Here is a 27,575-nt window from a genome sequence, read left to right as displayed (position 1 = left end):
TGGCAACCAACTTTGAAAAGACTGCCATATTTTTTTGTTACGGATAAAGAATACTCTGAAGAGAGTGATATTAGTATCTAAATGATAGAGAATATATTGAAACTTGCCCTTCTGATCTAAAAATTAAAGATTAAAACATAATTGCTACAGCTATAAAGAAGTTAACATTACCCATACAGCTTCACTGAAGATTAACCCTCTAATCACTGTATAAATTCTGTAAATAACTAATAGCATCACTTTAAGAATGATAAAAGAACCACTATAAATGGCTGTGGTTTCTTGTTTTCACTTTGTTCCACTACATTATCTAATGCCATATAAATCTGCACTGAGCAAGAATAAAAGCAAACAGTCATGAGCTTTGATTGCCTTTAATCTCCCTAATCATCAGCCTCAAAGACCGCAATGAAGCCTTATTAAAAGGCAGCGAAAGGTGTTGACATTGCTAATTAAAACAAGTGACTTAAAATATAGACTGTACAGAATATTTACCACTTGTGCAACGCTTGATGACTCCCACCCAATAATGCTAAATTAAGAAAAGCTGCCTGTAGAATTACTTTTACATTAAAACCACTGCTGTAAAGCTTCATGGAATTTTACAATAGTTTTTATATTTATATATATTTATTTATATATAGTAGGCTAACTTTGGTGGACCTGAAGATCCACGCAGGCCGGACGTGTCACGCTGAAACCGCACCCACCCCATTGCCGGCAATGTTGTTAAGATTGACAAACACTGATCTAGAATATAATGTCACTCAAAGATACAAAAAAAGATCACCATGAACTGAAAGAAAAAAATATATTTTTTTAAATATACACTGATATTTTGAATACAGTGAGAGTACAAACTTTTTGCACTTTTTTTCCACTTAAAAATACAAGATCTACATCATTTAATCTATATACGTCTGTCCTCCTTGTGTCTCTTCTTGGACAAATGCACAGTAGTTTATTTTTAGTGAACTTTTTCAAAGAGTTTTAATTTAAAGCCCAGCTAATCTTAGCTGGTTCATAGACAAGGCTGATCTCTTGATAAATCTTAGCACAGATTTGTGATGAGCTCCAAGAGGATACTCGATGTCCGTGCAGGAAATTTGTGAAAGAGAAATTATATCCAAAATATACAAAAAGGAGCAGCCAAGATAAATGTAGCGAGTGGTGGGATTCAAATATGTGAACAACTGGCTCTCTGTGTAGATGCCATTTCCGGAAGTCCATTCTGGGCCTGGGCAACAAAAAATTAGCTACCGGTTCTGACAAAGTGGTGCGAACCGGCTGAACCCCACCACTGAATGTAGCATAGACTTTGTGATTCTCAAACATGCATCTGAAATGTGTTCGTTATTCATAGCTTCCTTGGCATAGTTTTGAAATAATAGTGGTCAGAAAAATCATTTCACTGTGCTCAAATACAGTACTAATTTACTCCACATCTTGTAAACAGAGAGCAATAATCACAAGTAGTGATCACATTTTTTTAAACCGGTTGAATCAGAAAACAATAAACAGAATCATTCCGTATTTTGATTTTTGGGGTACTATGGGAAACTGAAGTTTGTGTAGCAAACCAGCAACTTTTTATATTATTTAAAAGAACGCAAAGTTTGCAAGTCCTCTTAACTTAAAAAGATCTACAAAATCATTTTGGCTGGTGCTGATGGAAGTTGTAATCCAAGGCAACTGAAGAATGCCCTCAAAGAGATTAAACATTCTATTTTATACATGTAAAATAGCCATGGTTTATTAAAGCATCTGAATTCAAGGCATTTTGACTTGCTTAAACCATGAGTAAAAAATAATCCACTATGTTTATATCCTGGTTTCTTCTCAATTCATGGTTCTACTAATTAATAAATATACAACATATTGGATGATGTATTATACTCAGACTTACTGTGTATCTACACACTATATTTACTAAGAGTAATCCAGGAATCCAGATAGAATTTCAAAGTGATTATTTGAAAGTGAAAAGAAGTAAGGCACTCTGTAACTTGTTCGTTTAACTGAAAACCAGTATTTTTTAAATATAGGTCTGGTTGAATATATTTGTTTTCAGCTATAAAAGGTTACATTAATTATGCTGGAATATGGGACAGGTCAATTTATTGTAAATTTTTAATTCTTCTTTGCTTACTCATCCAGATATCATTTCTCCCAGATTCCAAATGCAGGAGATAAAACAAGGAAATATTGGGTGCTACCACAGAAAATCTATTTCTATGCAGGAGGAGTTTACTAAATTCCAAGGTAACTGTGCTTTAAAGAATTGCTATAAATGAGATGAAGAGTCAACCCTTTTCTCCAATTACAGATGCACATGCCAATGCCCTCTACTACCACTGAAGAAAAAAAATAGTTCAATGAACTTATACCTTGTGTGAAAATCACCATTGACACCAGCAACAACTTAGCTGAAGAAAATATATAATATGCAACAATAAAAAAGAGGAAATAGTCACAGGAAAAAATGCATTGGCTTCAGTTTTTAAAAACTGCTGGAATTAGTTACTGTTGTTCGAACTGATGTATGCTTGCAGCCGTATATTATTTTAATGCTATTCAGAATAGTTATTGAATAGTTATTAATTGCATCTGCTAAGATGTCTGAATGTTTCTACCTCAACAATTGCATATTGTCATATTACAGGATTTTTCTACATTCAGCTTTTTATGACTCCCCCCCTCGGACTTTAAATAGAATTGAGGCAGAGAAGCAGAGGCAAAAAAGATATTTTGTTATGGTCAGTTATTCTGCAAGGAAGTACAAGTATTTGATTATGTCACACATACAAACATTGGAATCCAGAGTTGGGCCAAGCTGCCTCTTTCTGAAATGGAGCAATATAGGCCAATTCCTCACCAATCAAAATGCACCAAAACCTGATACCATCTCCATCTTTTCAATAGTAACAGTAGAGTAATTCACATAAACCTTACTTACTATGGATCCTGATATAGGCACTGTTTCCTGATTCATTCCCTCTTCCAAATTGTATTCCAGTTGTTTGACAATTGTTTTTCTGATAGTAAGCCTGATTGGTAAGATGGGCGGCCAATAAATTTTATAAATAAATAATAAAGTTTAAGACTATAGTTAAGCCAATTAGTCAAAACACTGCCCAATTTTGGAAGACATGTTTTTATTTCTCTAGCCACCCCTGTGATAGAGGATATAAATCAGAAGTATTAGTCAAGAGATTGCTGTGTAGTTATATTAGATGGAACTCTCTAAACTGGGAGGGATGGCAATAGTGAGGGGGTGATGTGTTGGAGACAAAGGTATAGGCAATAACTTTACAATGGTGATAAACAGGCAGAGACATGGCAGGAGATATTTCTCAGACAAGTCAGTCTTGATGTCTCAATACACTTCTCTACCCCAATGCACAGTCATTGTACTTCAGTGGCTAGTTGGGCCTGAAATAAAGCCTTTCTCATCCTGGACTTAATAACGAATGAGCGACTTGACCTGGTGAATCACTAAGACAGAAAATGAGAATATCCAGGATCTTGCCTTTAATTTTGTAGCTATTTTGTCTTTATTCTATTTCTGAATTTTTTTCTGAGACTTGCAATCATTAATGCATTTCCACAGGAGAAGAAAAAATTTATCCTCTTGAGCAGGGATGTCAAACTGCCGGCCCATGGGCCGGATGCATCACAAGCCCACCCCAGGGGAAATAAGTCATAATACGTTGTGACATGTCACATGATGCGGTGAGTTTGACACCCCTGCTCTTGAGGCTGTCTATTTCCCATTAACTGGTGGTCTCTATCCATGTTATGAAAGGTACAGACAAGAACCAGGATATTAGATTGAAATCATTTTTAATAAAACTGTTAGGAGAGTTTCTCTAAAGTCTGAAAGAAAAAGCAAAAACAGAATTGGAACATGCAATCAAATCCCAGAATCTTTCCTTGATATTTTTTAGATATGATATAGAATAGATCTATTTTATTCACATTTCCATATCGAAAGATTCCACCATGTGCTATCATTCTGGACAGGCTGTAGTATGCCTGTTCCAAGTAAATGGGAGCAAGAACCCAGCAATAGGGTGATTTTTTGACCTTATGTGATGAAAGCTTATTTGACAGTTCAGAGTAGGAGTAAAGTCTTTACTTTTATAGAGAATTTGACTGAAACTAAATAACATCATACCTATTTCTCACGGGTGATTTGCTTATTACAAGCATTTGCTTATTACAAGCAAGTACATTAATGAATGGGTTTGTCTTGGTTATTTTATAAAGATGGGACATGTCTTATAATCAAAAAGCAGCAAAGGCATATATCATATCATTATTTATCATTTAAATTATATCCTGCCTTTGTTCCAGAAGCTCCAAGTGGTTTGCAGGTAGACCTTGACTTATAACCAGTTGCTTAGCAACCATTTGAAATTATGATGGACCCTCCCCCAAAAGGTAGCTACGATCCAGATTTGAAATTCAGACAGTAACCCCTCGGGTGACATGATCACATTTTGAGTGCTGGGCAACATATAATAAAAATACGTAATTTTATTTTGTCACCAAAGCAGGAAAGGTCTTTCAGAAAGAAAAGGGCTCTGTTTTAAACCTTTTCTTCTACAATCCTTCAGTTCCTTGGCTCTGTGATAGTAGGAAACAGTGTAGGAAAGATAATATAGCTGACCAATACTTGCTAATATGCAATGCAACATACAGAGATTCAGAAGAAATAAGTATGTTATAGTTTGAAAATTGTCAAATTTATATATTTCAACTATGAAAGCCAAAGTTTGACTAGCTTTGGGGTTTTTTTCTCAAATTAGATGCAACGAAATGGTTTCTATATGAAATCTCCTTCATACAGGTGCTCTTTAACATTACTGTAAATACTGGATGTTCTGTAAGTTAGGAGGAAAACTTAGTTTCATTCAGGTTGTCTCCCTTTTAAAACAAATGGGCATACAGCATAGACGATTATATTAGTGCCACTCAAAGACAAATAGGAGACATCTAAGCATCACGTTTTGTCCAAGGAGAGAAAAATCTATAGCTTCCTATACCCATTCCAGGAGCCACAAGATAACTGCATCTCCCCACCCCCACCAAGAAACTATATGCTCTAGATCTACAGATGGGTCTATGAAATGGTATCTGCATATATTATTCTTATATTCCTTGGTTCGCTTTTAAAATCCAATGGTTAGCTTCATGGGCCATCCCAGAAAGGAAAGAATCGCTTACAACAAAATTGAATAAATAATATAAGCTTATCATAAAATATATATTTAAAATAGATACTGGGCAAAGTTTCATAAGATACTTATATATATAGGGGATTGTTTGTAGCTATCTTTTTCTAACCAACACAAAAAGAAGCATCTTTGAAAATGAATTTGGGCACTTAGCATGGTAGAGAAATATAGTCTTAATATATACTGCCATCTGTTGGGAAACACATGAAATTTCTTAAGTGTGCAACTGATATATTGTATACTCTTAAAAAGAATCTCTGGCAACTCTAGCCCTCATTCCCAAATAGCATCCAAAAGAAAACATACATTTCATTTACTGAAAGAACACTACTTCACTTGCTAATCCAAAAACATAGTTTTATCACATGAATAAACATGACTGTGCTTTTTTCTTAACTCAATAAATTAATTAAGTAAACAGTATTACATTTAGATGTCCCTTTAACATATGGACATTTATATGCAACATTATGCAAATTAATTTCAGCATAGATTAAAGCTTCTTTACAAGACCCTAATTAAATATATATTTCTCTCTGAGAATGAGAAAAAAAAAGAGAATTTATCTTCCTAACCCATTTCTTTTCCGCTGAGAGTGGATTTTATGCTACAGACATTAAGAGTGTACAAAGTACAACGTCACCGTACTAAGACAATATGTTGGACAAAATCCATGGCTATATTGCTGTATTGGTAAATAAAATATATTTAAGTTAGAAAGATAATATAAAAACAAATAGACCAGCTGCTATTGAACTGTATTGTTGAGGGAATATCATATGCAACAAAACATGCATTTTAATATTCTGTGGCTGTTTGCAATGTCAGCCCAATCTAATTTGTACAATGTTAACACAAGCTCCTGACAAACCACCAATTGTCAAATCAGTATCAAAAGATTGACAAGGAATGAATCTGCAATTATCGAGGTGAATCTTTTGATTGAAACAGTTTTAAATAGTACTAAAAGAATTGAATGTTGTTTTTCCCCCTCATTTAGAAATAAACTTTGAGTTGAAACTGTTATACATCATGCAAGTTCATCAGTTTCAAGGGATTGAGATGAACCTTGTAACTGGAAGTATTCTCATTTACACAGGGGGGAAAAAGCCAGAAAATACACATTTCTCTGTCAATGCTCTGTAAGTGTAGAATATTTACAGATCATGGCCATGGATGCCCAAGATTTGAGTCAAGATTTAAATCATAGCATTTCTTCAAGTTGTTGCGGACCCCCTGTGATGACATCATAGCCCCCCAGAGGCCCATGGACCACAGGTTGAGAATCATTTGTTAGAATATTAGGTCTGAATTCTGCAACACTGAAAACCAAAATGCTTGTTTTATAATCTGTGCAATGTAATAGAATTGTCCAGAATACAAAATTAGCTAGATAATGAACAAGTCCTCTCCTGGAAATTTAAAATCCTTGAAAAGGAATTTTAATTCTGAAATGTAAGCTTAGATCGTTGAAAAAAACTGATGAGCTAGAATACAACTACAGCAGTGTTTCCCAAACTTGACAATTTTAAGGCATGTGGACTTCAACTCCCAGAATTCCACAGCCAGCGTTGCTGGCTGTGGAATTCTAGGAGTTGAAGTCCTCATGCCTTAAAATTGTCAAGTTTGGGAAACACTGAACTACAGGATCATCCAGTCATGGGGCAGAAATAAGAGAGACACTTACTGCATTTATATTAAATGGTGTTTGGGGTAATGTTTCATCATTTGGGTTCAATGGTACAACAGCATTCATAGCTGGTACAATTGCTAATAAACTGAAATACTGTTCAGCTGCCAAAATATGTGCTTAATAAAGTATTAAAAATTTCATTAGTCTCCAGATTGGTTGATACAAACAGACAGCCTCACTCAATTATTTGGCCAAGCCCTCTCCTTCTCAGCTAGTTACCATTCTGATTCCATGCTGGGAGTCTGATCTATCTTGGGGAACTAGCTGATTTACGGAGGTCTACCAGTATTCCAAAGCCTCTTTCCTCTTCCCAGTTGCCAAAGTCATTGCTTGTGGGTGCTCTACTTGAAAGCATCCATGTCCACTGTGCTTTGGTTCCCATACCTTTCCCCTTCTGGAATGGCGAAAAAGGATAGGGCATCTCTAGCTAAATCTGCTCTACAGATTTAATTCCATTTGGAATAGATGCAAGAATTGTTTTTATTGCCTTCTATCACTCTGATTTTATTATTTGTTTGTTTGTTTGTATCCTGCCTTTATTATTTTGACAAATAACTCAAGGCGTGCCTTTCTCCTCCTATTTTAACACCAAGTTCTTTTTTCCTCAGTCAAATGGAGATTACGAGCCTTTCATTACTGCATATTACAAACACATTCCCCATTTTTAACAAAGGATCTCAATGTTTATTCCTATGTGTGGTTGAATTATAGAGAGAAATGTGTCATCTGTTACACAGACAGAATTGTAGAGGTAGAATTAAGTGACACATTTTTCCTTTTGTACTTCTTTCCATGTCTGAATATTGGAAACTCTTTGATTCCGTTTGTGTTATAAACTACACAGGTGACATCACAATTACCAATGCAGCAGTACAAACAATAAATACTCACACTTTCTAGGCTGGAAAAGCTAACATGGAGGTCATTTGCCTCTAAAGTATAGATCCATTCAAAAACCTTGTATTCTGCATCCATTAAAGTTGAGGTTTTACAGTCATTATATCATGACCTATCCTGAAACAAGCAAGCCAACAAGATATCAAACCTATATTTAATTGAGGAGTAAAATACCAGAAATATTTTGGGACGCGCAAGTAGAATCTGTATCAGAATGCTGCAGCATAAATTAATTCAGAATTCCAGATAAACAGTCTTTAATATGCCCTTTGCCATTTCATTGTCCCACTAGGAAACTTTCCAATCTTTTCTACCCAATTGTCAATCAGCATCCCAAAACCCAAGCTCACAGATTTAAGCCAAAGATAAAAGAGTTTTCTCTGTATGGTAATAACAAAGAATGGATGATTATTTGAAAAGATGACTTTTTTTATGTAAAGTCAAACTTCATCTCTTAGTCATCCTCTTAGAAACTTCATAAAAATTCATCCCTGCTTTAATTATGTATATGAAACCCATTCTTTTGAAAAAACAACTACTCCAGCTACGGTATTTTAAAAGTGACAAGAAGTTTCAAATTAACACTCTTTTCAAAATGCACCTGCTGACAAAAATAGATACACCAAGGTTTCTGACATGAATACAAATACAGGCAGGAAGCGAGACTAAATTATGCTGTTTAAAAAACTTAATTTTCACAATGATATAAACCAGATTGCCTGTAAAGTAATACCTCTTGGAGAAAATGAACTACCTTAATGTATCTACAAGTAACTACCCATTGTTTATATTAATGTAACCCAGGATTCTTTCTCCTGGTGGGTTTTGGCCTCTTCTCTGTAGCTAATTTGTTGTTTAAGAAGAGAAGGATAGTCAATTTTATATACAGACACACCATTTCACTATTTCTTGACTCAACCATAAAGTATCAATACTTTCCTGAGTAAAGAATAAAGACACAAATATCTGCATAATATTCAGGCACAATATTGTGTGTCAAGATAAGGGTGCATGCAATAATTTAGACCGTATAGTATCTTGTTTCTTAAAACCTGAGATGTTTTCTAAAATAGTTTCCTTTTATTTTATTTTCAATTTATTTTCCAAGGTACCAGAAGGCAAGATAAGAAACAACGGATGGAAACTAATCAAGCAGAGAAGCAACCTAGAATTAAAGAGAAACTTCCTAACAGTGGGGACAATTAACCAGTGGAACAGCTTGCCTTCAGATGTTGTAGGTAATTCATCACTCAAGGTTTTTAAGAAGAGACTGGACAGCCACTTGTCTGAAATGATATAGGGACTCCTGCTTGAGCAGGGGGCTGGACTAGAAGACCTCCAAGGTCCTTTCCAGCTCTATTTTGATTATTATTGGCTGGCTACCTACTATGGCAATGCCGGCCGAGTGCCTGGAAACTGTAAGCAATTTGATGGGGAAGAATCAGTTTTGACTTAAAACTGACAAGACCAAGTTTTTGCCCCCTCCCTCCCAGGTTCAGAAGATATTTCATCTTTCACTCTGGATGGGGTGGCATTTCCCCAGACTGTGTTGGCATGCAATTTGGAGATTCTCCTTGACTTATCGCTTCTGCTTGGGAAGGATGTGACAGCCATGCGTAGGGGAGCTTTGTACAGATTTGTCTAGTGCAGTGGTTCCCAGCCTTTCCAGGTTGCCACCTGCGGGGGAATGGAAGAGGGGATGGTTCTGTGCGAATGGCAGATGCTTGCGCTTGCACAAATGGAGCTTCACGTGCGAGTATGAACGCCCACCACTGGCGCAAGTGGATCTGCGTGCATGCTCACTGCTTGCACATCCTGGTTCCAAATGGCCCATGGCCCGATACTGGACACAGCTTGGGAGTTGGGGACGTCTGGTCTAGTGCATCAATTGCATCCCTTTCTGGGCCAGAGGCGTTGCTCAGTCACTCACTATATGTCTTGGTCACCTTCCATTGGGATTGCTGCAATGCGCTCTGTGCGGCTGCCCTTGAAGACCACCTGGAAACTTTAACTGGTCCATAATGCAGCAATGTGCACAATGATGGATGCTGCTAGGTTTGCCCATGTAACCCATTTGTTGTCTGATTTGCACTGACTTCTAGTTTCTTTCCAGGTGCAATTCAAGGTGCTGGTCATCAACTTTATGGCCCTATATGGCACAGGGCTAGATTATCAGTGATAATCTACCTGTCCTAGAAGATCAGGTAGGGTGTGCAGGCTCCTAGCCCCTTCCCTCGTAGGAGCTAGGAAGTGTGCCTTTTTAATGAGAGTTCCTACCCTATGGAATGCTCTTCTCTATTGAAATTCAGCAGGTCTTTATTCTTTTAGCATTCCATAAAGCTTTGAAGACTTGGCTCCCCCTCCTCTCCCCCTGGCACAATGTGCAGGTGACTGCACACTGGAAGTTTGACTTGACACCAGGTTTTTGTTTTTAATGTGTTTTCGTATGTATGGTTTTCATAAGGTTTTTAATTTTTAATTTTTGATTGGGAGCCACCCAGAATTTGTTATAAGACAGGTGGCTATATAAATATTTTAAATAAATAAATAAATACTTTTTTCCCTAGATTTTTTTCAAAAAACTGCATATGTGAATTGATTTGTAAGACTTTTTTTTTCAAAAAACAAGATTTAGCCTGTATTTGCGTGCAAGATAAATTATGAGAAGTTCTTATTTCCTATTTTCTACATCTCAAGATACTTTTTCAAGTGTCTGACTTACTCCATCTTTATTACCTTTTAAGTGACTCCAGGCAGTGAACATACTTAATACTCTTATATCATCCTATTTGTAGGGTGGGTTGGGCACTTCCCCAACTCTTTGAAGCAAACATTGGTAGCAAATTATAGAAGTCCAAAGCAGGAATAAAAATTAATAAAGAATATGTTCTTTTTTTATAGAAAGCCCTTCTTAGAGCACAGACCAGAATCCTGGTTTCTGTTAGGACAACCGTGGAGATAAAATTAACACTGGAGTCAACCAGATGAACAGCCTCTTCTTCCTCCTACCTTCATACCATTTCATCCCAATATTTCGTGCCTGGAATGAAATATTTCTTTGTTAAAGTAAGGTCTAATGGTTCACTTGTAAAACAGGTTCCATCCCCTCTCCCCGTAATCTCTTAAACGTTTTCCCATTTTATTGTTTCCAGGTTATAACTCTTCCTTATTAGGCAATAACCTCTTCATATAATGCCCCCCCCCAAAATAAATCACCATCCCTGTTCTTCTCCCACTTGTGCCATGAAGGTATCCTGCAGCATAAACAGCAGGTTTAGTTCAGAAAAAGATGTGTGTCAGGTCAAGCTCAGCAACTTGTATCTCTAGGAGTACAAGCAATTTGTTTCGTCATGTTTTTTTTTCCCAGCCTTTTTTTTTAGTTGAACCTACAGTCTTGTAATTTATTCATGGTCTTCTGTCCAAGTACTAATAGCTTAGCTTCCCAGTTCACACATAAGGTTGGCCAGGTGCTACTATTTGTTGAAATGCAGCAGGATTAGAAAACAAATACTTCCCAAATCTCTGAATGTCATGTTCTCTTCCTTCCTCTTAACTTGCATGCTTCAACTTCCGGCCATTGGAACATAATATCAGGTTGTTAAAGACTTGCAATGCAATTTGCATCCATTATATATTCATCAACTGATGCTCACGGATGGAGCTTCATGACACTCAAATATTATTTCTATTTATAGTGAGATAGGTTTTTTTTATGAAATTAATAAAAGTAAGCATGTTTTGAGGTATCCAGATAATGTCTTATTCTTATTTTTGCACTTGTAATAAATTTGCACTACTGAATTCATTGGGAATTGTATCTCTGACATCAGTGGGAAGGAAGGTCAGGATACAGCAAAAGTTTCTAATTTCATATGTAAGTCCATTCTTTCTGGCCCTTGATTGCCAAGTGAGATAAAATAAAGAGCAAGGCAAGTACAGTTCTGGTATTGCATACCAACACTGAAGCTTTGTGCTCCATGGATTTTAAACTGACTTGATTGCATCACAATAGCACCATTCAGGCATTCCATATGTCATGTTAAATAACATGTGGGCAAGGAAGGCAAATGTGTTAGTGGCCTATACACTCCACTGCTATTCTAGTTCCCATATGTATATTGAAGAACTCAGTATTAGAGACCTTTATCTATCTGCTGATGTTCCCCACATAATTTAGATTTCCATGATTCAAAATTTCATTAGGAACTTGCATGGGAAGAAAAGGCTTCAAGGGATGAAATATTAGTTGAAGGAAGAAGAAATATATGTAGTCATCCCATTTTCTATCTTTTGCATATGTAATGAAAGAAATACACTTGCTGTTTCCAGATGAAAAAAGCTATGCTGATGTGCTGCGCCAAAATTTACAAGGAGGCTAATTAATGGGTTTATACAGGGTAAACTTTTGTGGATTAGAATCTCTTCCTTAGAGGAAGTCATGCTATCCTCAAAAACAGGAGAGCGCACAATCTCAAACTGCAGGGTTGCGTTTCACCAAAATTTGGGCACAGTTCCTGGAGGCGTTTCTGAAATTGATACCTTATTGAAAATGTTACTGTGAATGAGAAAAGAATTACATTTGAAGAAAAAAAATATATCAAAGGCATAAAATAAGTACAATTAAAATAAAGATGTCAAAAATGAAAATCAGATAAAGCCTATGAAAAATAAATGACAATACAGCCATGTTCTTGCATGTTCACTGTATCTTCCACCAGTTCTATGACTAGGTTATCACAGTATCATATTTAGAAGACTGTAAACAATCTTCAAGGCTTTAAATGGGATACCAACTACAGTCATATCACATGACAGAAGGTAATCTGTAAATTCAATGCAAATTAGCAATGATACTAGAGAATTTAACTCCTCTGCCTACAAGACATGTATTAATTTAGGGTCACCTCACCCTGGTGCTTTGCTGGAGGGCTACCCGTTTCTGCCATTAAATGCTACTGTTTGGCAAAGAGAGACACTTTTTCTTTTCTGGAGGGCAAGGCTGGAAACTGCTATCTCAACTGTTGCCAAGCATTAGCTCCATCTGGTGCGGATGCCATGGCTTTAATCTACAACAGCAAAATATTTTATTTACTCAGCAACTCAGTGCCTGATAGGTGGTGAAGTAGTAGCCTTCTGTCTTTCTAGTAAATCAAGAGTAGGAAACTTTGTGGCGCATGAACTCTCCTCTGAGCATGAACGCTGAAAAAAGTGATCAGTTTCTTGTCATTTTTTAAATGAAAAACATAACAACTGAACAGAAAGCTTCAAAATTGATGCTTACAGCAATAACCCTTCCAAGCTCTCCTCATTCCAAGCATTTGATGTATCTTAGTTGCGTTGTGGCCTATTACCCGAGAACATTAAATACAGAACTTGTCTATCAAATATTGCCCATTCCAGCTTTAAAAGCAGTGGCAATTTTTTTTTTTCTTGTACATTGGAAGTGCATCAGCGGCTAGCAACCTGCTGCATGAACTGATAATTTATGACCTAGAACGGAATAACTGATGTTGGTGCTAGCTTGTTCACAAAATACATCCATGCTACCAAACGTATTGAAGCCAGAGGCTCTATTATATTGAGTGTGGTTGCACATTAAAGATGAGAGACAAGGAGGAAAAAGTAATGTTTCAATTTTATCCTGAAATGTATTAACTCACACAACAATTTTAGCTACACCATAATTTAATCGACTATGAAATTATAGACTAACTCCCTCTCCCTCCAACCCCAGTAAAATGTTTGTCTGGTGTAAACTTGCAGTGATATCCAGAATTTGGAATCAGGTCTGGAAAGAAAACACTGGCTTTTTAAAGCATATGCTGTGAATACCTCTAGCCAATTCAACATTGAATGCCATTTATACATATATAACCTATTTCTGCATTCCTTAGGAATATTACCACCATCCCAAGCCAGTAAAATGTTGCTATTATGGCTCATAACTTCTCCATAAACCCCTGACCCTATAACCTTGGGTTACAGTTGAGACATCACTAAGATGCTAGAAACTGATTCTATCTTCTTTCTGATACTATGATCTAGACCAGTGGTTCTCAACCTGTGGGTCGGGACCCCATTTGGGGTCGAACGACCATTTCACGGGGGTCGCCAAACAAGGCTGTCCGCCATTTTTTCCCCCTTTTCTTTGGCCACGCCCCTGGCACCCGGTGATGTATAAGTGGTTTGGGGTCACCACAACATGGGGAACTGTATTATGGGGTCGCGGCATTAGAAAGGTTGAGAACCACTGATCTAGAACAAACCTTTAATGACACCTTGTAGATAACAGTCTCCTTCATTCCAGTAAATCAAGAAATCAAGACTGAAGCTCCTGAGCGGAGAAGCGTTTCTATCTTCAACTAGAAGCATGTAAGCAATCTCTGCAATCTTTCCACTACTCAATCTACACAAGCCTGGAATTTTTTCTGCTTCCTTGTTAGGGGATTTTTCTTCCATCAATCCTCTAAGTCCATGGAGGAAATTGCTGCAGAAGACTTTTCTTTCATGCTTTCAACAGATGTCATGGTTATAAATACACCATGACTCTGCTTCGGAGCCTCTTGTTAACTACTGGAAATGAATTGATTCTTAACCAATGAATATATTGTATGGGACTTGGCTTTTTCAGATATATTCAATATATTATTAAGATAATAAGTACTGGATGGCAGAGTCGGATGATGTTTAGAATTGTTCCAATCTATTTGTAGCAAGCAGCCTGGGCGGTTTGTAGCAAACAACCTGGGTGGTTCCAGCGGATGAGTTACTTTGTGGAACTGATGAAGGAAGTACAATGCTGCTGGTTGTTCTCGATTTCTTAACAGTTTTTGTTATTTCTTACCTAACATTATGTCACCCAAAAGTGTTTGGTTACAACTGCCATCACTTTTCATTAGTAAATTATGGTTAAAATAACACACTTCTATGGTTGTCAAATGTGGCCATCTAATAGGGCCCTTCTAAGAATATTTCGCTTCTCTGAGAGACATACATGGGAGAGGGTCTTCTTCATGGTAGCCCTATTTATGAAACATTCCCCTTCCAAATTATATGCAATCATGACTCTATTATCCTTCCATACGTAACTGAAAGCTGCTTTATTTCAGTGAGTGTTTGGCTGCAGTTGTTGGATGTTAGCCTCTCCTATGGGTGTTAATATGGACATCTGTACTTTTGATTTTATCATTTCTCTTTAGTCCTGTATATCACCCAGAATTCTTCAAGAATGAGGTGAGTTATAAATGTTGTTAATAATAAATATCACAATAATGACCATGGGGTGTCCATGAGTACGCCTACCATTTTTTCTGCTTTTGCAGATATATTCCAGATAATTTATTTCAATTCTCTGTTGCCTGGTATCTTTAGTCCTTGTTTGATGCATAAGATTTGCTCAAGACTAAACTTTGACATGCAAGAAATCACCTTATAATAATCAATGTTAGCTTATCTGGTTGAGGATCCCTTCAATCATTTTCAATAGGAATATTGCGGTTTTCCTACTTGAGCATTTCACTGAATCAGAAACATGCATTAAGTTTAAAGAAAAGCTTGAAAAATATATGTTGCAGATAATGGTATATCATGACTACCATGGGGCATGGTAATGATTCTAGAAACATATTACAAATAACTAATTTTTTACCCCAAAATGTGTGTGTATTTGAAATACATACATACATATAATGATTTGAAAAATAGCAAGCTTGATTTATTTGAAGTCCACATAACCTATTTTAGAGTGATCTAAAAATAATCATGAGAGGTATAAACTGTACAATTCTTCTATCCATTTATACTTTTTATGCCAGATTTGAAACATACATGCTAAGCTACCAGATTTGGATTGCAAAAATCCATATAGCACTAAATAGGGACAAAGAGATACAAAAGCTCTAATGTTCTGCTACCTTTTAGTGATCATATGCATTTTAGCACTCACTTCTGTTAGCCCTGATGTAATCCATATATTTTTAAACAATGTTTGGCAAAGACTAAAGATATATGTATACAGCATTCAATCTTTTTAAGGAAGAAAACTCTTGTTAGCTTGGTGATTTTTTGAACAGCAATTCAAGGTTTTTCAACCTTCCCCACCAGATGCTATTTATATGGTGAATTTGTTCAATTTCATTCTGAAGTAAGAATGCTATTGCTAGCCATGTTTATGCAGAAGAATTCTAAATTAGAGATGGGATTGTAAGTGTATAAGCTCATTCTAAATATACAGCTTCTTGTACAGTTCATTGTGTATTTAGCCTGAAGACTTCAAAAGAACATTTGTAGGAATGCATGTTGCCCTAAAGCAGTGCTTCTCAATTATTTTCTGTCATGCCCCCTTAGGAAGAAGAAAACATTTCACGCCCCCTGCGCGACTGTAAATAGTATCATTTGTCTATAAAATTGTTATAAATACACCTCTGCATAACACTGTATCCTTATTAACGTATATGAGAATAAAAAAAGAAAGAAATGTGGATCAATTTACAACAAAGAATAGCTTTATTAACTGTAGCAGAAAAGATTTACAGGAGCACAATATTTAAAAAAAACTTTAACCTGCAAAACAAAAATATATAAAATAATTTGAGCTGATTTTTTAATCAGAGGTGATGTCTGGATTAATGGCTACAATGAGCACGTTTTTCAATGCATAGCTTTTCGAAGCGGGGTTTAAAGCAGGACACAGCAACTCTCAGCTCCTTCTCAATGTGTAGCCGAGACCTGTATTTGCTTTTCAGAGCAGCAACAGCAGAGAAGCCAATCTCACACAAGTAAGAAGTTGCAAATGGAAGAAGAATGTGCACAGCTCTTTGTCCTAAGAGTGGATATTGCTTCTCCACACTCAGCCAGAATTCACTCAGTGCCTGGGATGTGAAACTTAGTCTCAATATGGAGTCAGATGTGATTTCTATGAACTGCTCCTCCTCTGCAAGACTGAACCCAGTAGGAGCTGGTGCATTAAAAGGATCTCTCACCCAGTCATACTGGGAACTGTTTTCAGGAAAGTACTTTGTAAAGAATCCTATCAGTGATGAAATATGCTGCTTAAAATATGGAATCACTGAGGTGGCATCATAGTCAGTAGTGTCAACAAATTCCTGCAAGTTCTCAAATAACACGGTACTTCCTTCATCAAGCCGCCTGCCCCACATTGCAAGCTTTCGAGTGAAAGAGTTGATCTTGTCTGTGGCCTGAGGGAGGTGTTGATTTTTCCCTTGAAGCTGTAGATTTAGTTCATTGAGCTTTCCAAATATGTCACTCAGGTAAGCAAGTTTCATCAGAAAGTTCATATCGCTAAACTTTCTTGCAACGTCATACTTGTGCTCCTGCTCCAAAAACATTCTTATCTCCTCTGAGCTCAAAAACTCGGGACAACACTTTTCCTCGTGACAATGTCATTTATACGTCTAGCAATGGTGTCATTTGACAGAGGGATAGTTTTTATTTTTGCAGCACTTGCATCATCCAGCATGACAGAGACCATGTCTAATGCTGCAGGCAGTATCAGCTCTTCTGCTATGGTGTGCGGTTTTTTGCACTGAGCAATTTGGTACGCCACCTTATATGATGCCAACAATGCTCGCTTGTTTACTGAAATAGCAGTCAGAAAGTGGGATGATTGTTTGCAATATTCGACAATACTCAAGCAGCTTATTAGCGTGATTGGGGTGTAATGTCTTTAAGTGACGACTTAATTTATTTGGCTTCATGCTGTCCGCTGCCAACATTTTTAGACATAGTAAGCACACCGGTCTTTCCTCGTCTCCCACCGTAGTCACAGTGAAGCCAAGCGCTACATACGCCTCGTCATATTTCCTCGTCTTAGCCTTCGGAAGACTTTCTTTTATCTCCTTCTCTCCTTCTCTCTCCGCCTGTCTTCTCATCCCTGTTAAAAAATTTTTTTCTGTACAGAGGACTGATTTCCGGGTCTAAAAGTCACACGGGCGGGTTTGGCCAATAAGGATAGAGCATCATGTCTATCCAATTGGGTCCTTTGCATGTGTCACGTGCATTGGCGGTCATGTTGTCCTCCGCGTCGGGCTGCTACTGGGGCTGCGCTGGGACAATCTTCAGTGTTCGCGCCGCGCTGCTCCCTCTCTTCAGCTCTAGAGTTGCTAGGCAACCAATGCCGTGTGGGACGCCGCTTGCGAGTGAGTCGGATGATCCGATCTAGAAATCCAATATGACAGTATTTGCCGAGGTCAAACGAGCCCCCCTTTACGGAGCCTCGCGCCCCCCCTGGGGGGCGCGCCCCACTATTTGGGAAGCACCGCCCTAAAGATAATGAGACTTACAAGCCTGACTTTTGGTGATTGCACCCATGCTGTTTTTCAAGCAGCATTACAAAAGTGGTTTGCTATAGCCTTCTTCCAGGATATTCAATCTCTCAGTCTAGCCAACATCCCTGAAATCCCTACCTGATAAGGGACCATTCCTGGATGTGGAAAAGATTGAAAGTGCATTTATCTGAATCTCTGTTAAGGTATTTGCAAAAGTAAGGTTGAGATGTAGGCATGTTCCCCAATTCCACTAGTTTTAAAATGAGCATCTACATAGGTCTTAAATACAAAGTTTTCACTAAGAAATCTAACTACACACTCTACATTATATATCCATTAAACAATAACAATGCTATGATGAGTTACTCATGTGATATGTGATTAGGTTAGGCTGAATGATGGAATCAGAATACCTGCCCGAAGAGAATCAACAGATCAACAAATAAATATGTTCCACAATCTCCAACACAACATGATTACATATCATAGTACTGTATATCTACATATCATCTTTATTATCTACCTTTTTGGCTTTTCAGACCTCAGCCTTAAATCAGCAGGTTTTTTTAAAGTAACTTAATGCAGTAGCTTCTGGTTATTTTTAGTATTTTAAAGGTTTATTTTTTCAGTTCACTCACTGCAGCCATATTTTATAAAGTAAAAATGCACATGAGTAATCCATCATAGCTAGAACTTGCTGGTCACCATTAGGTATCTTTTGCTTTATGCTTTTTCTCTCCTGAACAGCATTTCTCTCAGAGAAGTGAAGGACTATATGAGCTAAATAAACAGAAAGTTAGATTTCCTACTATACATGTACCTATGGTATCAAATTATTCTACTTTAAAATCCAAAGCCTATGCATTAAGCTTATTTTAGGCAGTGGAGATAGATGATAGCTAGCTAGCTAGCTAGCTAGCTAGAAATATGCCTATCTATCTGTTTCTAACTCTTGTATGTCCTAATACCTGACAGACATTTATGGTGAGAACTCATATAACAAAAGTACGCAAATGATAGTTCTCCATATGTTACTAAACTGAAGTTTCCTATAAACATGACCTACAGCAGTTTTTCTCAACCTTGGTGGCTTGAAGATGTATGGACTTCAACTCCCAGAATTCCCCAGCCAGCTTAGCATAGCTGGCTGGGGAATTCTGGGAGATAAAGTCCACACATCTTCAAGCCACCAAGTTTAAAACAGGGGTCTTCAGACTTGGCCTGGCTGAGGAATTCTGGGAGTTGAAGTCCACAAGTCATAAAAGGGCCAAGTTTGAAGACCCCTGATTTAGAAACATTGTGATCCAAGAAGCTGTACTTCAGCAACATCTAGCACATAGGCACCCAGCTACAAGCCAAGCTACCCAAAAATGATGAAATGAAAAGTGTGATGGCACAGTGCAACTCATTTTATATACTTATGTCTTAACTCTGATAAGTTGGTAACTCCTGCCGAGTTTCCACTGCAAAGTTATGACACGTGTTTCAATGGTCCCCAGCCTCCATTGGTTCTTTATTTTTGTGACATAATGTAGCTTTAATGAGCTGGGTGCCTCTAGCTCAAATACTATATCAGCAATGTATGTACTCGGTGCCTCATTCAATCTCTTTCTTTCACACATAGTACATCTGATATGTGGGTCATAACATAATTGCTGCTGGTAGAGATGTCAACAATTATTCAGATTCACTCAAAGCTTTGCAATTAGACAATTATCTAGTTATTGGCCAAGTTCACCCAGCATGTTCTTGTAAGCTAAAATGGGACTCGGAGCTTTGTGGGAACCAAAGTCAATATTTTAACATGGTATGCCAATCAGGCTATCAGATTAAATTGTAATAAAGCAGCTCATTTCCCTGGAAATAGCATGAGATATGAGGGCGGCCATTCTCTTTTATCAAGTTTGATTTAGTGTTAACTTGTATGAACTTGGCCATTAAATATCAATGACAACAATAATTTATCTGGAAGAGAAAATGTAAGCCTTTTGGGAAACATGTCACAACAGGACAATTCTGCTAATGTTAAGCATTTTCAAACAGCATGTCACCAATTGGAAGAACCAATCGGTAGGTTTTCTATATTACTTAATAATTGACTGATTTATCTGAATCCTTTACAGCCATGCTAAAGAAACAACCTGTTGTATTTTAAGGTAATGTAGATCCTTGTTGTCCAGACATAACCTCACAAGAGTGATCCACATTCCTTTCCTTCACATACTGATGGGGATGCATTTTCCAAAACTGGCATTAGTGTTTGTTGTACTAATCTAATGGATTAGATATATCAAGGGCAGAGACAGAGGCCAGCAGATAGTAAACAACGAAGTGGAATCAGTGGGTCCTGCTTAACTAGGTCACACAAACATGGTAAATATATTATTTATATCTGCAGGATGCATGGAAAATAGGGTTAATAGCAATGAATTATTAACCCTCGCTGTTTCAGTAACTTCTATCTGCCTTTTGATTTCCTTGACAATATTTAACTGAGCTAAAGCATTAAAAAAGAGAATTCTATAGTTCCTAAAGCTGATTATGAACTTCCCTGGGTTTCTAACAGAACTCCAGAAGGAAATGTTCTCTAGGAGGTTTATAATAATTTCACAGGAGTACCCCCACACGAGTCTCTCTCTCCCTGTTTCCCGAAAAGGATACTGTATAGTGGAAAGCTTTAAGAAACTTCCTGACGATCACTCGCTTTTAGCCAGAAAAGTTACTTTCCTTCTCTCAAGCCGCGCAACAGTTTTCCAGCAACGCGCCTCAAAGTCTCAGGTTGCTTTAAATCGCCTTGCAGTCGCGCATCCGAGGACAATACCTGCAGCCTATTTCTGCGCAGCCTCAATCTCGCTCTTACATCCCGCGCTTACAAGATTCTCTCCAGAGCTGGTCACGCTGATACAACCTAACAGCAAAGCTCCGCGGCTCAAGGAGGGCTAGCCCGGCGCCTAATAATGCAGGACGAACCGACGGGAACCTCAGACACAACTTTTCACTGCAAACACGTCAACCATTCCCCAAATCCAGAGCACCGACGCCGACTTGGGCCTCGGGAAACCTTTCGCAACAGGCAGCAAACAGCTCAGTACTTTTAAAAGTGTTTCATGCATAGCAGAGGTCGCGCCAAAAACGTGTGTTTGCTTGCTCCGAAATAGGGTAACTGTTGGGTAACTCGCACGACTCCAGCATGGTGACGTCCCGTTTGCCTTGGCTTGCGGGCATGTTTAAATTGCATCTGCAACTGCCGATCCCGTTGGAAAACTCCGTTAAATCGCCTCTTTTCGGCTTCCTATTCTGAGCTTGTTTCGATTCCTCTTTTAGAGCGCTCGCTCTTAAGCTAAAAATTAAATCCCATCTTCTTCAATGCAACTTACTCTATAAAACAAGGGTTCTCAACCTTGGCAACTTTAAGACTTGTGGACTTCAACTCCCAGAATTCCTCAACCAGCTTTGAGAACCCCTGCTATAAAAGGTTTAAGATTAATATCCTGGCAGGCCACCTCTGCAGGTCAGGCTTAAAATAGCTCCAACGAGTCCAAAATGAGATTCCCAGCTAAGAGGGAATTTCCAGGTTTTCCAGCGCTATTTTATACAGATCTGGCTTGAATTTAAGGAGGGTACTCTGGGATAAGTGGTTGAATGGCCACTCCAGGTTCTACCTGCCTTACTTTGAAGAAAGTCCCACTGATCTCACTAGGGAAATCTGCAAAGAATCTCGGTCGCGATAATCTCCTTGATCCTTGGAGGTGTGTGGGGGGGGGGAGCGGGGAAGGAGGTTTGCTAACGTTTAGCCTTGCAAGGATTACAGAAGTCAAGGCTGATAGGAACTGGGTAGCCTTTCTTCCCGAAGGGAGTTCATATTTGAAAGACCGGTCTACCAGCGCTAGGCTGCCATAGCACGCCTCTCCCTCCCTCTTCCCCTCCCCCCGGGGCTACCCTCAGCCGCCGGGGAAAAGGACGAGGAGACACCGTTCTCCGTTACAAGCATATAAAATAAAGCTCTTTTAAGGCGTCGCACGCTCTGGCGGCAGACCGCGATCTTCCCGTCCCGTCCCACCCCTACCCGCCAATGCAACCCCAGTCCCGCCTCACCCTTCCGTCGATGCCATCGTGCTGTGCGAGCCCCCCTCGCTTATCTTCTCCAGAAATCTGGGGGCTTCAACAAAGCGCGGCCGCTTTCAGCGGGGAAGAGCCAAGGCGCTCCCTTCTGTCTTATCGTTGGGTGTCGGGGACTCCAGGCGATTCCTGCCTTGTATAATCCTCCCGGCTCTGAAAGGCCAGCATCCAAGAAGCTGCGCTCTGAAGAGCAAAGCCGCCGCCGCCGCCACTTCTTCCTCCTCCTCCTCCTTCTGGCTTGGAGAGAAATTTCTCAACGTCTTCTGGAAGCTTGAATGTCTTGATGGAGAAGGGGAGTGCGAACGAGAGGGGAGGGGGAGTGAGGAAGGGGGAAATCCAAAAGCCCACCACCCCCCGTGGGGGAAGACTACGGTCAATGGGGAAACGGCAAGGCTGAAGCAATGGAAATGCCAGGGCTTTGATTCTTCGCTTTCTACTCTCACCCGGAGAGCTACTGGAGTGTGTGTGTGTCTGCGAGAGAGAGAGAGAGAGAGAGAGCGATTGGAGGAAGGGGGGGGGTTGTGTTGTGTATAAACGCGTTGTGGAGCGGTGGGTGATTTCACATTGCCATGGTGTCGGCTGAGGCTGGATTGGAAGGTTTAACTGTGGATTTGCAGACTCTCTCTATTTTAGGCGAGGGCTGACATCACTAGCGGTTGCCTCGCCGGCAAATTCCCCCCAGCCTCTTATTTGTAAAGGAAAAGCCCTCCCAGACGAACGCAGGGATGTATAGGAATGAAGGCAAGAGAAAGCGGCGCCTGGAGCACCTCGGCGGTCTAACTTCCAGACCCTGAAGAAACGGGTTGATTCTCGTTAATTTGATATTACTACCACTATCACCCTCCCTCCCTCCCTCCTGGGCTGGCTTGGAAACTGGAGCGAAAGCGATTAAATGCCACCGCGTGAAAAAAAAAAGAAGCGCTTCAAATCTCAGTCTCCCGCGGAGGTCGATTCCCTTTGTGCTGGCTCGGTTCCGGTCCACTCAGCGGTGGGGGCTGCAAAAACACGCGCCTGCCCCTTTCATGAAGGAATATTTACATACAACACCGCGCCTCCTTTGTAACTGTCTGCGCCGATTCCCCCCACCCACCCACCACTTCCAGTGTGTTTTATTCAGATGTATAACCTCTTTCCCCCCCCCTCCCCGTCCTTCGCTATATGGGCAGGAATCTGGGCAACATTCAACGGCTAAATAGAAGGCTTGGCTAATTAATACAAGTAGTCGATACTATCCACTTCGTTATTGTGCTTGAAATCCGGGCAGTAACCTACCGCGCGAAATGGAAGCACCGCTTTGGCCGACAGAGAAAGAGTTAAATCATCTGCCTTCCCCGCCCCGAGCTGTCAGATTTCTTCTTTAAAACCTTTCCGATTGGAGCGCCGTCCGAGGGGCCGAGACAGGCTAATGAATTAATACCAGGCGAGGGCAAAGCGAAATACGCTCTCGCTCTCGCTCTCAATAAGCTGCTCTGGTTTTGCATAGCCCTTAAGGCTGTAATCTCACACCTTTAAAAGAGAGAAGGCTCTCTTTAGTCCAGTGGTTCTCAACCTGTGGGTCGGGACCCCATTTGGGGTCAAACGATCATTTCACGGGGGTTGCCAAATAATGCAGTCTGCCATTTTTTCCCCCTTTTCCTTAGCTGTGCTACTCCCTTTTATTCTATTGGCTTTTGAAAGCCAATAGAATAGACTCTCTTGAATAGACTCTCTTGACTCTCTGCCCTGCTGAGCCCGCCAAAAGTCCCATTCTGCAAATGGTGCTGCACCAGTTGAGTAGTCCTTGACTTACGACCAGTTGAGTAGTCCTCGACTTATGATCGGTTGGGGGTCGTGACATTAAAAAGGCTGAGAACCATTGCTTTAGTCCAAAGGTATTGTGGCTGAGAAATATAAAGCTTAATTTCTGAGGGCACCATAAAAGCAGCTTTTTATGACGGATGGGTGCAATTTAGAATCTCGTGCTTGGTGCAGCAGCTCAGAAACTGGATTGGGTTAGAAAGCATGTTTGGGGCTGGAGATTAAAGGGATGAAAATGGATGATTTTGAAAGGCATCAGATCCACCCCACCCTTCTCCCATGCAAAAGGGAGTGATTTGGCCCAATTATTCTGCATACGGGCCCTGGAAGCTACAGCATTTTTTTTTTCATATATCGGCTTGAAGAATAGATTCACTGTTGAAGGTTATTTGGAAGATTTAGAATAAAGTTTGTAAAACGATTCTCCCAGCTTCCCTTTATTGCTTGCAAAATGTAGGGGGGAAAATATGTTGCAGGTAATATAAGAATTTTATTTTATGCTGCTGAATTTGAACATTCCTTCAGGGGTTCTGTGGAGGACTACCTCCAACTAGCAACTTCAGACAGTGACTCTGTAGCAAAAATCCATTTAAATGAACCCACTTGTACAATTCCATGTAGTTCAGAAATAGTTTTCTGAAAGTAAACTAAATCAGCTAAGCAGAGCAATATGAATTAATTTGTCTGTTTTGGGGGGCTGGATAGAAGACCTCCAGGATCCCTTCCAGCTCTATTCTAAGATACATTGACTATATCAGTAAGGTCTTTTATTGACTTGCTCTCCGTGGAAATAAATGTAGTCTTTAGAGTAGCACAGCATTCTTGATTATATTGGGTGAATAAACCAAGCAACTCTGGAGTTGGAGTGAGAGACCAGTTCCAGATAAATTCATAGTTCTGTATCCAGTTAAATCTCCTGTGAATGTGATTGTTCCCAGAATGCAGCAGTGAGATACATTGTTTGCCTTTGGATAATTGATGCAATCTGATATTAATTGATGGTGCTAATATTGGATGATGATACCTGGTTGGGTAATGAAATGTGTGCAAGAAACAGCCAAGTTCAGAGTGCACCAAGAACTCCACGATTCAACCTTGAGCTATAGATATTCTATTGGAACTTTGCATAATTATCTGCTTTTTGCATCTATAAAAAGTCAGGCTGGCAATATCATAGGTCAGTGCTTATTAAAACAGGTGTGGGGAAGAGGCTTGAGACAGATCTTTCCCTAGAAATTAAAAACATTGACTTGGTTTCGTTTTCTCTTAAATGATTTCTTCTTAATTGGTATTCTGGGAAGCAATAGATTAACCTCCTTAGAGCAAAATAGAAAAGAGAATAATAGGTATCCTTTTAAAGTGGAACATTGGCTGTTAGATCCACAGTCGTTCTGCTGATGACTCTCATCAATTTGAAATGAATCAGGAGTCTGGTAACACCTTTTCCAATTAACAATTTTTATTAAAAGGGCAGCATATGCTCTTGCCAGCTGGAGCTCAGTTCCTCAGATGCATAGAGTGGCTAGGACACAGGATTTAAAAGGGGAAAGGTGAAAAAGTGGTTATGCAGATGTTGGATACATGTGAGAAAGCCAACAAACACCCCATCAAATAGCATTTGTAATGTATTAAAATCCACTGTTTCAGACCTTCTGTCCTGTCCATGTTATGTGTGTTTGACAATCTGTTGCACTATAATAGTGGTGCAATTTCATTGTTTAAAAAGAGCAACCTTGAACTGTTAATTTAATGTCCTGGAAAGCTGAAATTAATACTACTTTGTCCTTATTTGAGGTCCTGATACCAAACTCGTATCCATTCATTCTTTTCCACAAAGTCTACCTGTTCAAAGTACAATTGAAAGAGGTATTGCTGACAGATGAAGCTGTGTGACACATTGAAAGAAGAGCATGTGTAGATGCTTTTTCTTTTAATGAAATTGCTGGGACTAGTGATGGTGCTGTTGATATAAATAAGGGGGCAAAATAAACCTCTGGGTTTATTCGGAATCTGCTTCCAAATTTGTTCTTGTGAGAAACTGTTTCGAGTTGGATGATTATCTGTATGCAAGTATGGGTGTGCCACCCCAGGCCAGAGAAATGTGTCATTGTCCAGTATGATGTGTAATTTATTAATAAAGTATTTGAATGTCAGGAACTGTAAGAGATAACCAGTGTGTTTTGCTCTTTGTGGTTTGTCTTTTAATAGATCCTCCTTGATTATTGATCTGGCTCTCTTGATTTGTTTAGTGATCTCACTGGATAGGTAGTTCAGTCTTATGAATGCCTGGATGAACTCTGTCCATTGAGCATCTCTGTCAAGTGGGTTAGAAGGAATGTAGTAGTAGCACAGAACCTGATTTTAGATTTAGTGGTATGTGCTGAGTGGAGGTATACATGAATGCATTTGTAGATGTTCTATATTCTGGTGTTTGTATATTCATTCTTCAGCTTTACTGTGACATCAAGAAATTGGGTTTGTTCAGTAGAAAGGATGACATTGATAGTGGGTAGAAGTTGTAGTCACGATGGATTTTAATGAAAGATTCTTTTTATGACATCAGTGAATCTCAAGGAGTGAGAGTTGAGAAAATGTTCTAAGTCAGAGATGAATTTGTTTTCTTTAGAGGAAAACATGCTTACAATCCAACACATTAATAGTTATATTTTCCCTTGGGGAAGATTAAGTTTTCACTCTGAAGTAGAAACATTTACCATACTAACGTCATGAAGTACTTATCAAGGAAATACTTCTTGTACTGAGTTAATTTTTGTTTCATTGTTCAAGTCATATTTTGCTTTTTGTATTAGATTTTATTCAGCTACAACCTAGCCTGATTTATTGATTTTACTTCTTGCTTACTGACTTCTGTACATTGGAATGTCCCTGCTAAGCTAATCTGTCTTTTGTATCTTGTTTCTTTCATTGAAGAACTACCTCCTTCCTACATCTGCTTCAAAAGTCACTCTAGATCAGGGGTGTCAAACTGCCGGCCCGTGGGCCGGACGCATCACAAAGAAACCGCGCCCACCCCATTGCTGGCAATAGGAAAAAGTTCCGATACTTCACGCGATGTCATGTGACATGACACGTCTGCTCTAGATTATCTGAATATTGTTTTTCCACACTTTTTCCTCTTAACACAATATAAAGGGTTGTTATTATTATTTTATAAGATTTCTATAGTTGCCCATCTTAAGCAACTCTAGGTGGTTCAGAACAGCAACAATGGACATCTCTATAACAAATTGTCATATCACAAACTTTGTTGGATCCCTTTATGATAGGTGATTCCATCAGAAGGTGAGCCATATAACTCTGCTTATCTCTCACTTGCATCTTGATTTCTTCTCCTTTGTCTTTTTCCATGGCCAAGGTGGATCCCACACAACTCCCTGCAAGAAGTAAATGAAAAAAATGGCGCCTTTACCTCCCACAACTGCCAGTAACACGTTCAACAAACTTATTTTAGCAGGAATGGTCTTTCTATAATTAAGTGCAATTGGATAGTTTAAGAAGATGAGGTTTGCAGAACAAAACATG

The 27,575-nt window shown here is 39.0% G+C and overlaps 1 protein-coding gene across 2 annotated transcripts in view; it reads right to left on the bottom strand.

Annotated features, from left to right (window-relative positions):
• Window positions 1-22,929, bottom strand: part of SLC1A2 (solute carrier family 1 member 2) — a 100,657-nt gene extending 77,728 nt beyond the window's left edge. The window contains exon 1 of one of the 2 annotated variants that reach the window (XM_039365162.1): window positions 22,212-22,929. In XM_039365162.1, the coding sequence (XP_039221096.1) occupies window positions 22,212-22,228 (17 nt within the window). In that variant the 5' untranslated portion in view covers window positions 22,229-22,929. The remainder of the gene's footprint in view (window positions 1-22,211) is intronic. The other variant, XM_039365163.1, reaches the window with a different exon arrangement.
• Window positions 22,930-27,575: the final 4,646 nt, after the last annotated feature.

The sequence above is a fragment of the Crotalus tigris genome, unplaced genomic scaffold (genome assembly GCF_016545835.1).
Source record: "Crotalus tigris isolate CLP2741 ecotype Arizona unplaced genomic scaffold, ASM1654583v1 scf7180000019968.627227, whole genome shotgun sequence".
Taxonomy (NCBI): Eukaryota; Metazoa; Chordata; class Lepidosauria; order Squamata; family Viperidae; genus Crotalus; species Crotalus tigris.
The sequence above is the reverse complement of the archived record's forward strand: the minus strand, read 5'-3'. Positions and strand labels throughout refer to the sequence as shown.